The sequence below is a fragment of the Sinocyclocheilus anshuiensis genome, unplaced genomic scaffold (assembly GCF_001515605.1).
Source record: "Sinocyclocheilus anshuiensis isolate Anshui unplaced genomic scaffold, SAMN03320099.WGS_v1.1 scaffold1143, whole genome shotgun sequence".
Taxonomy (NCBI): Eukaryota; Metazoa; Chordata; class Actinopteri; order Cypriniformes; family Cyprinidae; genus Sinocyclocheilus; species Sinocyclocheilus anshuiensis.
In genome coordinates, this window is record NW_015546123.1 from 1070548 (window position 1) to 1083124 (window position 12577).

A 12577-nucleotide genomic window follows, 5' to 3' on the forward strand; every position below is an offset into this window, starting at 1 on the left:
TTCAATCTAATCAGAATTCTCGGAAAGCCTCTCTGCCAGTCAGCTTTAAGGACAAACTGTTGAATATATGATGAGACAAACACACACACACAGTAGCCCCCTCACTGTGAAACACAAGATCCAGGGAGCGTGGTAGGATCCACATCTACGAGTGGAGATTGATAGGTTTAGGGGTGGAGATGGCTGGGTTTAGGGATTAGGGGGTGGAGACAGGTAGGTTTAGGTATATATCAGGTGGGAGGAGTTGGATCTGCATCCAACCACGCCCCCTGGATTTGTGTTCTGCAGTGAGGACCATCTCCACACACACATCTACCCATGCTCTACCCACCATGCCACAGCTACAACAGTTTTTTAACTTTTCAAGTGAACGAATTATAAAAAGAAAAATGACTGAGGGGTTAAAATTTTAAAGAAGTTTAACGAACAGAAAGTGCTTGAGCAGCGTAATGTTGCTATGGTTACTTTCTCAGGGTAGGTTGTTGTGGGTAAACAAACAGTCAACCACACACTGTTTATAGCCTCATTGACTATATGAATGCACTTTTTTGTACGTGTGATTAAAAGATACAGATAAATAAAACCTTATCACTTTCTCATGGGAAAAAAACTTCTGACTTCTCTGATTTGAGATCAGATCAATTCATTTGCCACCAGCAAACAGGAAGATGGGGTGAAGATTACTTATCAAATGCAAAATCATCTTGTGAAACAATTAACTCTTTCATTCTGTATTTGTTCATGTTTACCACTACTTTGATTATAAGAGGTGACATAACATTCTGGATTCATATGTGCAACACACATATGCAAACACACACAAAAGTGCTCTCTTGGGTCATTGTGATGATAGTTTAGTGTCCCCACTGTCATTGTCAAACATAGTCATACATACTGAGAGGGGGACCTGGATTGGTCTATAGAGCTTTCCTGAGAAGACCACTGTGCTGAGGCAGCCAAAAACTGCCTAACGGTGATGAACAAAGAGCAGTGACCAGCATCACCAGGTTTCTGTCACAATAGTACTAAAAACAAAGAGCCTGCTTTCCAGAAGGCCAGGTCACCATAAAGAGGCATGCATTCTTAGCTCTTGCTGTTTAGCTGAGGGGAGGTCAGTGGATATTTGCACTTGCATTGTGGTCATGTCTATGGACTGATAGTGGCCTGTCACTTAAAAAGCATCAGGACAGGAATGCCTTTGCCACGACGCCGATCCTCCTTCCTGGGCCAGGCTGCTTCCGAGCGGCCTGGCGGTGTGGGTCGCATGAGTGCAGCAGGGACCTCTGTGCCTCGGGGAGTGTTTGTAGGCATGGCTCCCACCGGAGGTACCAGCAACCTGGGTGCACGTGTGTCTCGCAGAGCTCTGGGCATCCACAGTGTGTTTCTGCATTGCCTTAGAAGCACCAGTGTTCCTGTGGTGACCCATCCCGGAGAACGAGGCCATCAGTTTGGCTTTGACAGCCTCAACACGTGCCTGCTGGAGTACCGCGATAAAGTTCATGCCCTGGAGCAACTCAACCAACAGCTGGAGGAACAGATCAGACACTGCTTGGATCGTAAAGCCGCCAGCGCCGGGACATGGACTGGCCTGAAACAAGACTGGGAGGATATTTATATGCAGGTAGGAGGATGTTTGACAGGGTTGGATTAATACATCAAGCATAGAGGTAACAAAGCAAAAATAATTCATTAACGTGTTTTTGTCTTTTTTTTCTAATGGAAATATTTTTAACATCCTTTAAACTTTTTTCCTCAAAATTAAAATATATATTTTTTATTTATTTAAGATAAAGGTCTAAGATAAAGATAAAACATAAGTTTTTTTTTTTAAATACCCTAAATTAAGCTCTCTTTTCTTAACCTATTGGCAATTTTTTTGGAAGCATAAATTTAACAAAATGTAGTATAAAATATATGTTCAATTTAGCTTTTAATCAAATTTTAATAAATTTAGCTAAAATCTACACTGAACAAAATTATAAACGCAACACTTTTGTTTTTGCCCCCATTTTTCAATAAACTCTCCAAACTTTATATTTAAATGTAATGTTTCCAATAATACTGAAGGTACTGTTATAGTATTTACTATTATAATTTTTTGCTTCTAATGAATGTATCTTGTTTTAAGAATTAACCTCCTAATTTCGAAGTAAAAAGATTCACAGGTGTACAAGTAAGGTATTTCTGCTTTCTATCAGGTCAGTGAGGCCATCCTGGACAACGCTCGACTTATGCTCCAGACTGAGAATGTTCAAGCCAATGCAGAGGACTTTAAAGACAGGTGTGAGTGTGATTAAAACAGCAACAGAATCTTTAATCATATCACTAGCTTTTATCTGCATCAGCAGATTGCCATCAGATAGTCTATACTATAGACTCTATAGTGTGTTTCTATGCATGCATAGGTATGAGAATGAGCAGCCATTCCGTAAAGCAGTGGAAGAGGAGATAAACTCTCTGTACAAAGTCATTGATGATGCAAACCTGACCAGGATGGACCTGGAGAATAAAACTGACAGTATGAAGAACGAGTTGATGAATCTGGAGCAAAATCACATGGAGGTGCGATAAGACCAGATCCACAATCGAACCCTCTTCATGAGAGAGATGTTTCAGTGGTAAATTAGCATCTTCTTTTGCTCTTCTTCAGGATGTTAGAGCGCTCTATAAGCAGATGTCCGACCGTGAGGTTGATGAGCCGGATCCTCCCACTGAGACCAGCCTGGACCAGATTCTAGCTTTTATCCGCTCTCACTGGGAGAAGGTCATTGAGAAGAACCGTGCTGAGACTGATGCCTACCTTGAGTGCAAGGTAAACCACAGAACATGAACCCTTAGAGTTATTTATTAGGAAATAGACTATTTTATCACACAGTGCTCTGTGATACTTGATTCTGAATCAGTCAATCGTGTCATCCTGCACCAAATATTTTTGCACAATGACCATTAAACTGTATAATTAACTGTTTTCAATCTGTAGTTTCTTTCGTCTCACATAAAATAATTTGAAAACATTTTATGGTCATTTAATGCATTAGGTATCAGGAACTAAGAGTGAATTAATACATTTTTACATAATTTATTATTTTATTTTTTAAGGATTTATTAATCTTTTTCTTGAGCACCAAATCCACATATTAGAATGATTTCTGTTGGATCATGTGGCACTAAAGATGGAGTAATGACTGCTGAAAATCCAGCTTTTGCCATCACAGGAATAAATGACATTTTAAAATATATGAAAATAGAAAACTGTTACCTTGAATAATAATATTTCACAGTAATTATATATATTTTTTTATTGTATGCTTGATCAAATAAATGCTCCCTTAGTGAGCATAAGAGACTTATGACTTATGACTCATAAGAAAAATATTACATGCCCCAAACGTTTTGAACGATAGTGTAATTATATGATTTATATGAATAATTTTTTTAAATATAATTTATTACTGGAACAAATACATTAGTATATGTAGAAATTAGCATTAATCAAAATTAATAAATGCTGTAAAAGTACTGTTCATGGTTATTTTATGTTAACACATAAAACTACTGTAGTATTACCGATCTTTTCAGCTCAAATAAACATTTCCATCAGGATTACGCCAGTGTCCCAAACACTTTATTGGGGTTTATTTTGTAATAATGACCAACTGACTGAAAAGATATAATAATATGACAATCCCCTATTTGTGAATGTGCAGCAAACTGACAATGTGACCAGTAAGCTGAGTCGAGAGGAAGAGGAGCTTGAGAGTCTGAAGACAGAGTGCAATGTTGCTGGGTGCCAGATTCAGAGTCTGCAGGCCGAAACCGAGTCTATTAGAGCTCTGGTAGGACAACCTTCTCAAAGCAAAGATCATAAAGCACAACAGTATTCAATTCACTAGACTGAACTATGCATGATCCCTGCAGAAACGAGGCCTGGAGAACGCCATCAATGACGCCAAGCACTGGCATGGCATTGAGCTCCAAAATCTGGGCTCTGTTATCGGAAAGCTGGAGTCTGAGCTCAACAACGTCCGCGGGGACATCGAGCAGCAGCGCCGTGATTATGAAACCTTACTCAACAACAAGATGAAGCTGGAGATGGAGATCGGAACATATCATGGAATCCTGGATGGAGAGGAGAGCAGATTCTCCTCCTCAACGTAAGGCTCATTTTCAATCTGCTTATTACAAGAGGATAAGACAACTAATGTCCTGACTCGGTCTTCTTCCTCGTTCCTCAAAAGTATTAAATCAGGGATCTCCAAACTCAGTCCTGGAGGGCCAGTGTCCTGCAGAGTTCAGCTCCAACTTGCCTCAACACACCTGCCTGGAAGTTTCTAGTATACCTAGTAAGAGCTTGATTAGCTGGTTCAAGTGTGTTTGATTAGGATTGGAGCTAAACTCTGCAGGACACCAGCCCTCCAGGACCGGATCTGGAGACCCCTGAATTAAATTCTTTAAAAAAAAACTCCCTAGTTTCAGTTTCTGTGATCCCAGACCGATCTCTCAGGTAACCACAATGTTGTTCTGTACTGCAGGTTCCCCGGTGGTTCTTCAGTACCTGAGGGAAGAACTGATCCCACACCTTCCACATCTGGACCACAAAGCAGTCCACAGACTGAAGGTACTGTTTCCATCTACAGAATGTAGTTCTCAAATTATCTGATTGTATTGTGAATATTAAGCTTAACATTAATGATGACAATGTTTTGTAGAAAATATTAAAGAGACGATCAAGGAATTTTTGAGATTAAAAATGTCTTTTGATGTCTTCTATCAGGTTCTAATGCTCCTGGTGCTCCAGAAGAAAGCAAGCAGGAATGATATATTTTATTAACCTTTGCAAAAATGTTGATTTTCATTTGTTTCTCCTCGCTTGTAATATACACCATCTATAGACTACATGACTTCTGTGCGGGTTAGAAATAAATACAAATATAATGCATAAACTGAAGATGCACTCATAAAAATATTGACCTAAGTTCATTTTTATTGAGCATTTAGCTGAAGATTTTATATACAAAGACTATCCAGTTGTTTCTCTGACACTAGCCTCTATGATTCAATATTCTGATCTTATGTGCCTATATCCTATTTTACTCCCACGGGTAGCAAAGCCATAAATCATAGTGTGGGAGATATGAATAATTGACTATGGTCAAAACTGAAGCTCCTTAACACGATAATAACACTTTGTGGTTATAATGACACGTCTATGAAACAGCCACTTAGACGTTACTTCAAATCCATGTTATCATTCTGAACTATCATTTCTTTGTTTAGGAAATCCTCAAATATCGCATTTACTGCATGCATGAGAAAAAAGCACAAAGCTATAACAAAAGTCAATAGGCGACTGACATTTCTAGTATAAATAGGTGATGTTTTTAAAGAAAAACAGTCCTGAATTTACACTAATTTTACTGAGATTTTATTGAATATTTCATTTTAAAAAAGTGCAAAGTCATGCAAAATCTTAAGACGTGACAGTCTAGAATAGTATACTAAAATATAGTTGCATAAACAGATTCTAACAGAAACTGAAAGATATTCATATTTAGGGTTATTCATTCAGAAAATACAGCAGATTTAATTTCTCTGGTCTCGTTGGGTCTCCAATGACAGAGAAGCATCCAGCACAGTAACGGGCCGGTTTCTTTGTGTTAGCAGAATTGGCTCTTTTCATACGGAATCCAAGACTGCTGACCCTCACATCCTACAAATGTCAGCACAGCTGTAATATTCCACATACAAACAAATAGGTTTGATTATGTAACATCATAAACATGCTTCTCACCTGTGAGTTTCCTAGTGTTACACTTTCTGACGGCCGTGGATCTGATGGTTGGATCAGTAGAGGTGTCTGTAAGATGAAGAACGAATGCATTACATCAGTTATAGTTAGTCTTTTCAATACCAGAAACAGCTTTAATTATACATTGTTTTTTTATACCTTCTGAAGTGGCTCCATAGGAAAAGCAGCTGAGAAGTTCAGCACAGAGATGAGCAGTAACACCATCAGGGCTCTTTTCATGTTCCCAGTCATCTTCAGTCTCATACTAACTGAACAAGCAAACACCTGTTGAATTAAAACACCACTCAAAGGGTGGGACCCAAAGCTGTTGTGCGTCACAGAGAAAATGATGGCACAGGGCGGCATTGTGTCCATAAAATCAATGTTTATTTAAGACATTTAGGAATTATGTGAAAACGAATATTTTAATCCCACACAAAAGATCTCAGTTAATGCCGTTCCTTCAGGTTAAATGGAAATGTTTTAAAAGTTAACAGGGCGGCAGACTCGATATTTGTCCCTGTTGAGCTCTCCCATCTCAAACGGAGGTAGCCGAGGAATATATTTAAACACATACAGAGATGTGATCCATATATATTAGATTTCTGTAAACTTGATTCTCATTTATGTGACAAACTACCATGTGCAATGCTATAAAAAGAGGAAAAATTACAGCTAATAATAAATTAAAAGTAGAAATACTGCATCACAATTGGAAGTTAATACAAAATAAATCATAAAATAAAATCAGCAGAGAAATGCAGTACTGGTATTATGAGAAGGAAAATATAAACCGTATTAAAATTTCACAGTCAGTAATCCTAATTTCAGATGCGTTATGTGAAATTAAAACCATCAAGTTGCAAAATGTATACGTCTATACAGTCATGAAACATAATTTGGATAATTTTTGCACAAAACATGGGAATGTTTCATTTAAATCTCCAACACTCACAGTTCAATAAGAGGATGTGAAGCCACTATAGTAAATAATCCTGAAAGCACATATCTGACAAGAGTCCTACGTCAATTACACTTTCCCTGGTATGTGTGCTGGTTCTCAAAAATACGAAGGTCAAATTAAAAAGTAAAACATGGGATTGGATGGGTACACCACAACCCATCCATCCAAGATACAGAGCTGGTGATCTGTCATCCCCAAATCAAAAAGATCGACCAAAAAAGACGTTTTCTTTCAAATTTAGGAGAATTCAAGTCAATAAAGTGGTGAAAACAAAAAGTAGTCCCATTTAAAGTGTAAAGTCATGGCACATCTAGCAGATGTTTTGCACATACAAATAAGAGGTCAGTTGCTCACATTAAATTTCCATCAATATCCCAAATAAAATACGACTAGTACTTCGAAGTAAGAAAAATTCTTGATAAAATATTATTAAAAACAAGTTTATCCTTATTAATCATACCTTCTTGATTATACTCTCCCAATAATGGCATGGGTTAACAGTGGTTAACTTTCACCTGTCTCGAAATCTGAATTGGCTTCCAGTTTAGAGGAATAAAATTACAAATTTATATGTATATATGATGATATTCCCCAACAACTGATGCTTTAATGGGCCCCACAATACACACTATCTGATAACAGTGCAAAAGTGTGCTTTTTAGCAGAAATGCGGCCCATTTCCTGTAAATGTCTTCGAATGTATGTGTGAATTCTACATTTGGTTGTCAAAAAAAACAAAACAGGATTACATCACCATTAAAGGTGTTCTGGCATATCTGCTTTAGGCTTTTCTCAATAAAAAGCCTGAATAATAGTACCTCGGATACAAACATGTGAACCAAGGGTCATGAATGCATTTTGTTAGACCACTCAGTACAAAAACCTTTTTGTTATTTTTTTTTTTTTAATAATTAAAATGTCCTTATGGGCTGAGGGAGACTGTGGCGTTAAGCGGGTTGTAATGGTATACAGCCCACCCCGACCCCGCCTTCATGGCAAACCATTGGTGCCATAAACGTCCAACGGTTAGTTTCTGGGTCATACATTTCCATAGAGCTGAGATTGGATTGTCCATCATAACCTCCCACTGCATAGAGTTGACCACAATTGGCCACCAGAGAAATGCGGCTGCGTCGAGTGTTCATGGCCACTAGGTGGCTCCACTGATCTGCTACTGAGCTATACACCTCTGCTCCACTGAGAAACGCAGAGCCGTCGTAACCTCCTGCCACATACAGATTGCTGCCAAAGGCTGCAGCGCCGTGCCGACAGCGCTTGTTTTTCATGGGAGCGACAGGGTGCCACAACGCTGTATGATGGTTGTAGTACTCCACCTAGTGGCAGAAACATGAAACAACAATATATTTATATATTTAAGGAATATTCACAACTTCACAAAAAGTGAACAAAAACAAAAGTGCAAACTGTATCCTGTAATTTGAATGATGATGTTTACTTACAGTGTTAAAGATCTGTAATCCATCATGACCACCCGAAACATATATTCTGCCTTCAAATACAGTAACGCCAGCAGCACTGCGGTTTGCGCTCATTTCTGTAACTATCGTCCATCTGGTAACAAACACACATAAACACATTCTGATTCCAAAGAAAGCTACAATGATTGTTGAGACAGAAAATAAATGAACACCTAAATGGATAGTTTAATAAACAGAGCAAAATAGTGTTGTCACAGGTCCAATACCAGTGAAAGGATTTTCGATACCAAAACCACTTTGCTATCGAAGACACCTTTACTTAAAACAAGAAATATTAATATATTAATAATATATATTAATTATAAATATATAATAAATATATTAATTAATAAATGATTAAAATAAATATGCAAACACTGTTATAAAAGTTATAAAATTAGGAACAGAAAAACATAGGCAAAGGAATAAATAATATTAACAACATTATTATTTAATAGACAGTAGCAAGACTATTAGGCTGTGTTTACATTTTCTATCTGCTCAAATATTGAAGATTGCATGATTGCATACAACCTTTTGAATTGCATATAGTTTGGCCAAGATTAAATAAGCATTTAATTATAGTGTCATGCAGTACAGTGTAACAACAATCACCAAGTTGTTGGCGCCCTCTGCAGGTTAGAAAGTTTATCCACATAATATTATTACAATGCTCATTACAAGTAACAAATTAAAATTCAACTGATGACTAATTTCTATAATGTTAATGTAAATTCTAAGTTTTTTTATTATTATTATTGGTCTCTTTTGCAATATAAAACAGCCTGATGGACACACATACTATTACATTAAGTATTTTAACAGTATTATTCCATATTATCATAACATTTTTGATAGTCTTTTTGGTCCACATTGTTATTATATATGTATTTTAATTTCTTCTTAATTTTTTTTAAACAAAATAATTTCCATTCCTAATTACTTGATTTACAAATGAATGAAAGGTGGCAGCCCTACATTAACCCTGAATTTTTCTTGAAGAATATATGACTTACCTGTCAGTCTCTGGAGAATAGCACTCGACTGAATTTAGAGAGGACTTGCCATCATATCCACCACACACATATATATGTCCATCAACTACAACTGTTCCCATTGCACTAATGCAGAACGAAGAGAAGAAATATCAAAAGCATCAGATATATCTACCTAAAACTCTGCAAAACCTTAAACGTTTTCAGTTCTTTCTCAATTAACAATTAAATAGCTTTTCAAATGTAATATATTTCCCTCACATATTAAATGACAATTTCAGGATTTCCTACCTGCGTTGAGTATTCATACTAGCAACTTTGGTCCACGTGTCAGTTTCTGGGTTGTAAACTTCCACGGTTCTAAGCCGTGATTGACCATCGTAACCACCAATGGCATAAAGCAGCCCGTTCACGACAGCAACACCCACTCGACTGCGAGCTGTGCTCATAGGTTGGCATCGCTCCCAACAGTTTCCAATGGGATCAAATACTTCCACAACGTTTAATGAGTCACCAGCACTATTGAGGCCCCCAACTGCATAGATTAAGCCTGCGATGGAGGTGCAACATCTCTGTCGGGTTTTGTAGGCTGGGAAGTGTGGCCGTCGCTCTGGCATCAGATGGTAATCTTTGGCCTCATCGACAAGGTCCCTTGTGTGAGTAAAAGTCAAATGCATTCCCAAAAATAATTAATCCCACATCCTTTCAAAAGTATTACTAAGAAACTGTTCCATAGTCTCAATCATTTCTCAAACTTTGTATTATTATTATCATATTACATCTGGAAATGGAAAGAGTGTGTGTTGAAAAATAAATTTTCTAAGCAAAAATCACATAGTGCCATATTTTGGATTCAAAAAAGTGTGTTTTACCAAAAGGTCCAATTATGGGGCATAAGTTATCTCAGAAAGAAACTTATCTGAGAAACTTGCCTGCATTTGTGGCAGCAGCGTACGAGCTCATCTTGTTGGACTCGGTCAGCAAGGAACTGAGGTCGACATAGAGGCAGTCGGGTTTTAGACATTAACTCTGGTAACCGTGACTCCCGCTCTTCACGTGAATGCCGTACCCAAGCAAGTACGACCTCAAACACCTACAAACAACAAACAAGATCTGGTTTTCTCCTTATAGTGTCTCAAAAGAGAACACCCAAAACTATGACACAATTAAAATGTGTGATCTACATCCATTCATTCAGCAACATCCTTTCTTTACAATGTGTCATTACAATGTCTTCATCCAATCTCTCCAGAGACTCTGACCTGCTCCTCTGCTTGGACATTGAGCTCATCGCAGCCCACAAGTTCAAGCACCTCCTCTGGCCGAAGGGCCAGGAACTCCTCAGACATGGATACCTCCACAAAATGCTGGTGAACGAAGCTGTTGGCTGCATCATAAAGCGTGGTGCACATCATAGTCTCTGCAAACTGCCGTACTCCAAGGCAATTCTTTGGATGCAACCTGTAAATTAAGAGCAAGTCTGGAACAATGAATCATCTGTGTATGCGAAATGAATCACTTTAATACCATAACCTGAGAGAGGCCTGTAACAGTTATTACCTATTAGCCTGGGGTGTGCTTCCCAAAAGCAACTATGGTCGCAAGCTCCATCTTTACCAATGGAGTTCAATGGAACTTGTGACCACAGTTAGTTAACAATGCTTTTGGGAACGCTCACCTGACTGTGATGTTATCATATATATATATATATATATACGTTATATTCAAAAGTTTGGGGTCTTTAAGATTTAAAAACCTCTTATAGGTTTCTTATGTTTACCAAGACTGTAATTAATTGATTAACAATACAATAAAAACAGTAATATTGTGAAATATTACAAAAGAACTGATTTCTATCTGAATATATTTTAAAATGGAATTTATTTCTTTTAAGGCAAAGCTGAATTTTCAGCAGTTATTACTGCAGTCTTCAGTGTCACGTAATCCTTCTGATATAATATGCAGATTTGGTGCTCAAGAAACATATTAACTTATTATTATAAATGTTGTGCTGCTTAATATTTTTGTGCAAACAGTGATACTTTTTTTCAGGATTCTTTGGTGAATTAAAAGTTTTTTAATTATTTGAATTCAATTAATTTTAATTATTGAATTCAACTTGTTTGAAACAGAAAGATTAGTCTTTACTGTCACTTTTGATCAATTTAATGCATCCTTGCAGAATAAAAGTATTAATGTGTTTTGAAAAAAATCTTGAAAAAACTGATCCATTGGCCTTATGAAGAAATTGTTATTTGTTTACACTTTACCTCTGTTGTAAAAAAGAGCAGCAGGCATCTTTGACATTTTGAAGCTGCAGGAAACTGGCCCCTATCAGGAGGGCCTGGACGTTTTGTTGGTCTATGGCTATGTGTCCGTTGTAGGCAAAGTTTATTAGGGCTTCAAGTGCACTGTTTAGAGGCAAAACAGAGATGAAAACTCTAACGTACATTTACAAACAACACAAAAGAGCATGTCTACAGATCTAAGTTGTCCCTTTGAGGTTTGTATCTTCACCTGGGGTCCATGCCCTGCATGACGATCTCATCCTGTTTGCATTCCACCATGTCATTGGTGAACATGGCATGGAAGTACGGAATAGAAGCAGCAAGGACTATTCTGTGAGCACTGAATTTGTGCTCTCCTACCTGCATAAACAGACAGATACACAAATCTTGATCAGAAATAATCTCATACATACAATACAGAAAATTGTACTGGTTCAATGTTCAACTGAGTGCCAAAAAAATAAAAAATTAATAAATCTGAAACATTACTAACCCTCCACCCAAATGAAAACAAATTATGACCATTATCTGGGCAAAAATTAACAGACAAGTTACATTTTAATGAATGAAGCAGCATATGTGAAAACATGGAGCAGTGAGCCATTGAGAAAAACCTAATATACTGAAATCTGTTGTATATATATCCTACAACCCTCCTCCTTTAGTATATATCCTACAATTAGTGTTGTCAAAAGACCCGGTATTTCGGTACCAAGTCGGTACTAAAAAAAATGAAAACGTTACGGTACCAGGTTTTCTTAAGTACCGGTTCTTGATGCGCCATCAGAAAACTATCCTTTTCCAGTGTTGCCAAGTCTGCGGTTTTCCCGCGGAATTGGGCTGCTTTAACACTGTTGCCGCGGGTTGTTTTTCATGTCCGCGGGATGAAAAACGACCCCATTAACGTGATATTTAGCCCCTGGAATGCGAATTTTACCAGGGGAACCCCGCCAAAACACGCGTATTTTATCCCCAGAACGCGATTTTTAACGGGGGACCCCCTCGAAACGCGATTGGGCGGGTTTTGTTGTGAAAACCTGGCAACCTCTTCATAAAAGCAGTGG

General features: G+C 37.7%; 2 protein-coding genes across 2 annotated transcripts in view; one reads left to right on the forward strand and one right to left on the reverse strand.

The window, feature by feature from the left end:
* The first annotated feature begins 1059 nt into the window (after nucleotides 1-1059).
* On the forward strand, nucleotides 1060-4958 carry LOC107701008 (beaded filament structural protein 2, phakinin). Its single transcript, XM_016502898.1, has 8 exons — nucleotides 1060-1621; nucleotides 2199-2281; nucleotides 2406-2562; nucleotides 2651-2812; nucleotides 3708-3836; nucleotides 3919-4154; nucleotides 4533-4618; nucleotides 4775-4958. Exons 1-8 carry the CDS (start codon nucleotides 1193-1195, stop codon nucleotides 4816-4818), a joined length of 1326 nt encoding a protein of 441 aa, XP_016358384.1. The 5' UTR covers nucleotides 1060-1192; the 3' UTR covers nucleotides 4819-4958.
* Nucleotides 4959-5045: 87 nt separating this feature from the next.
* LOC107701005 (kelch-like protein 18) overlaps nucleotides 5046-12577 on the reverse strand; it is a 9750-nt gene continuing 2218 nt past the window's right edge. Inside the window, exons 2-11 of the mRNA XM_016502897.1 lie at nucleotides 11743-11873; nucleotides 11496-11636; nucleotides 10488-10686; nucleotides 10158-10318; nucleotides 9517-9876; nucleotides 9247-9351; nucleotides 8213-8324; nucleotides 5948-8086; nucleotides 5792-5857; nucleotides 5046-5710 (exon numbers count right to left, since the gene is read on the reverse strand). Coding sequence (XP_016358383.1) covers nucleotides 7700-8086; nucleotides 8213-8324; nucleotides 9247-9351; nucleotides 9517-9876; nucleotides 10158-10318; nucleotides 10488-10686; nucleotides 11496-11636; nucleotides 11743-11873 — 1596 coding nt within the window. The 3' untranslated portion in view covers nucleotides 5046-5710; nucleotides 5792-5857; nucleotides 5948-7699. The remainder of the gene's footprint in view (nucleotides 5711-5791; nucleotides 5858-5947; nucleotides 8087-8212; nucleotides 8325-9246; nucleotides 9352-9516; nucleotides 9877-10157; nucleotides 10319-10487; nucleotides 10687-11495; nucleotides 11637-11742; nucleotides 11874-12577) is intronic.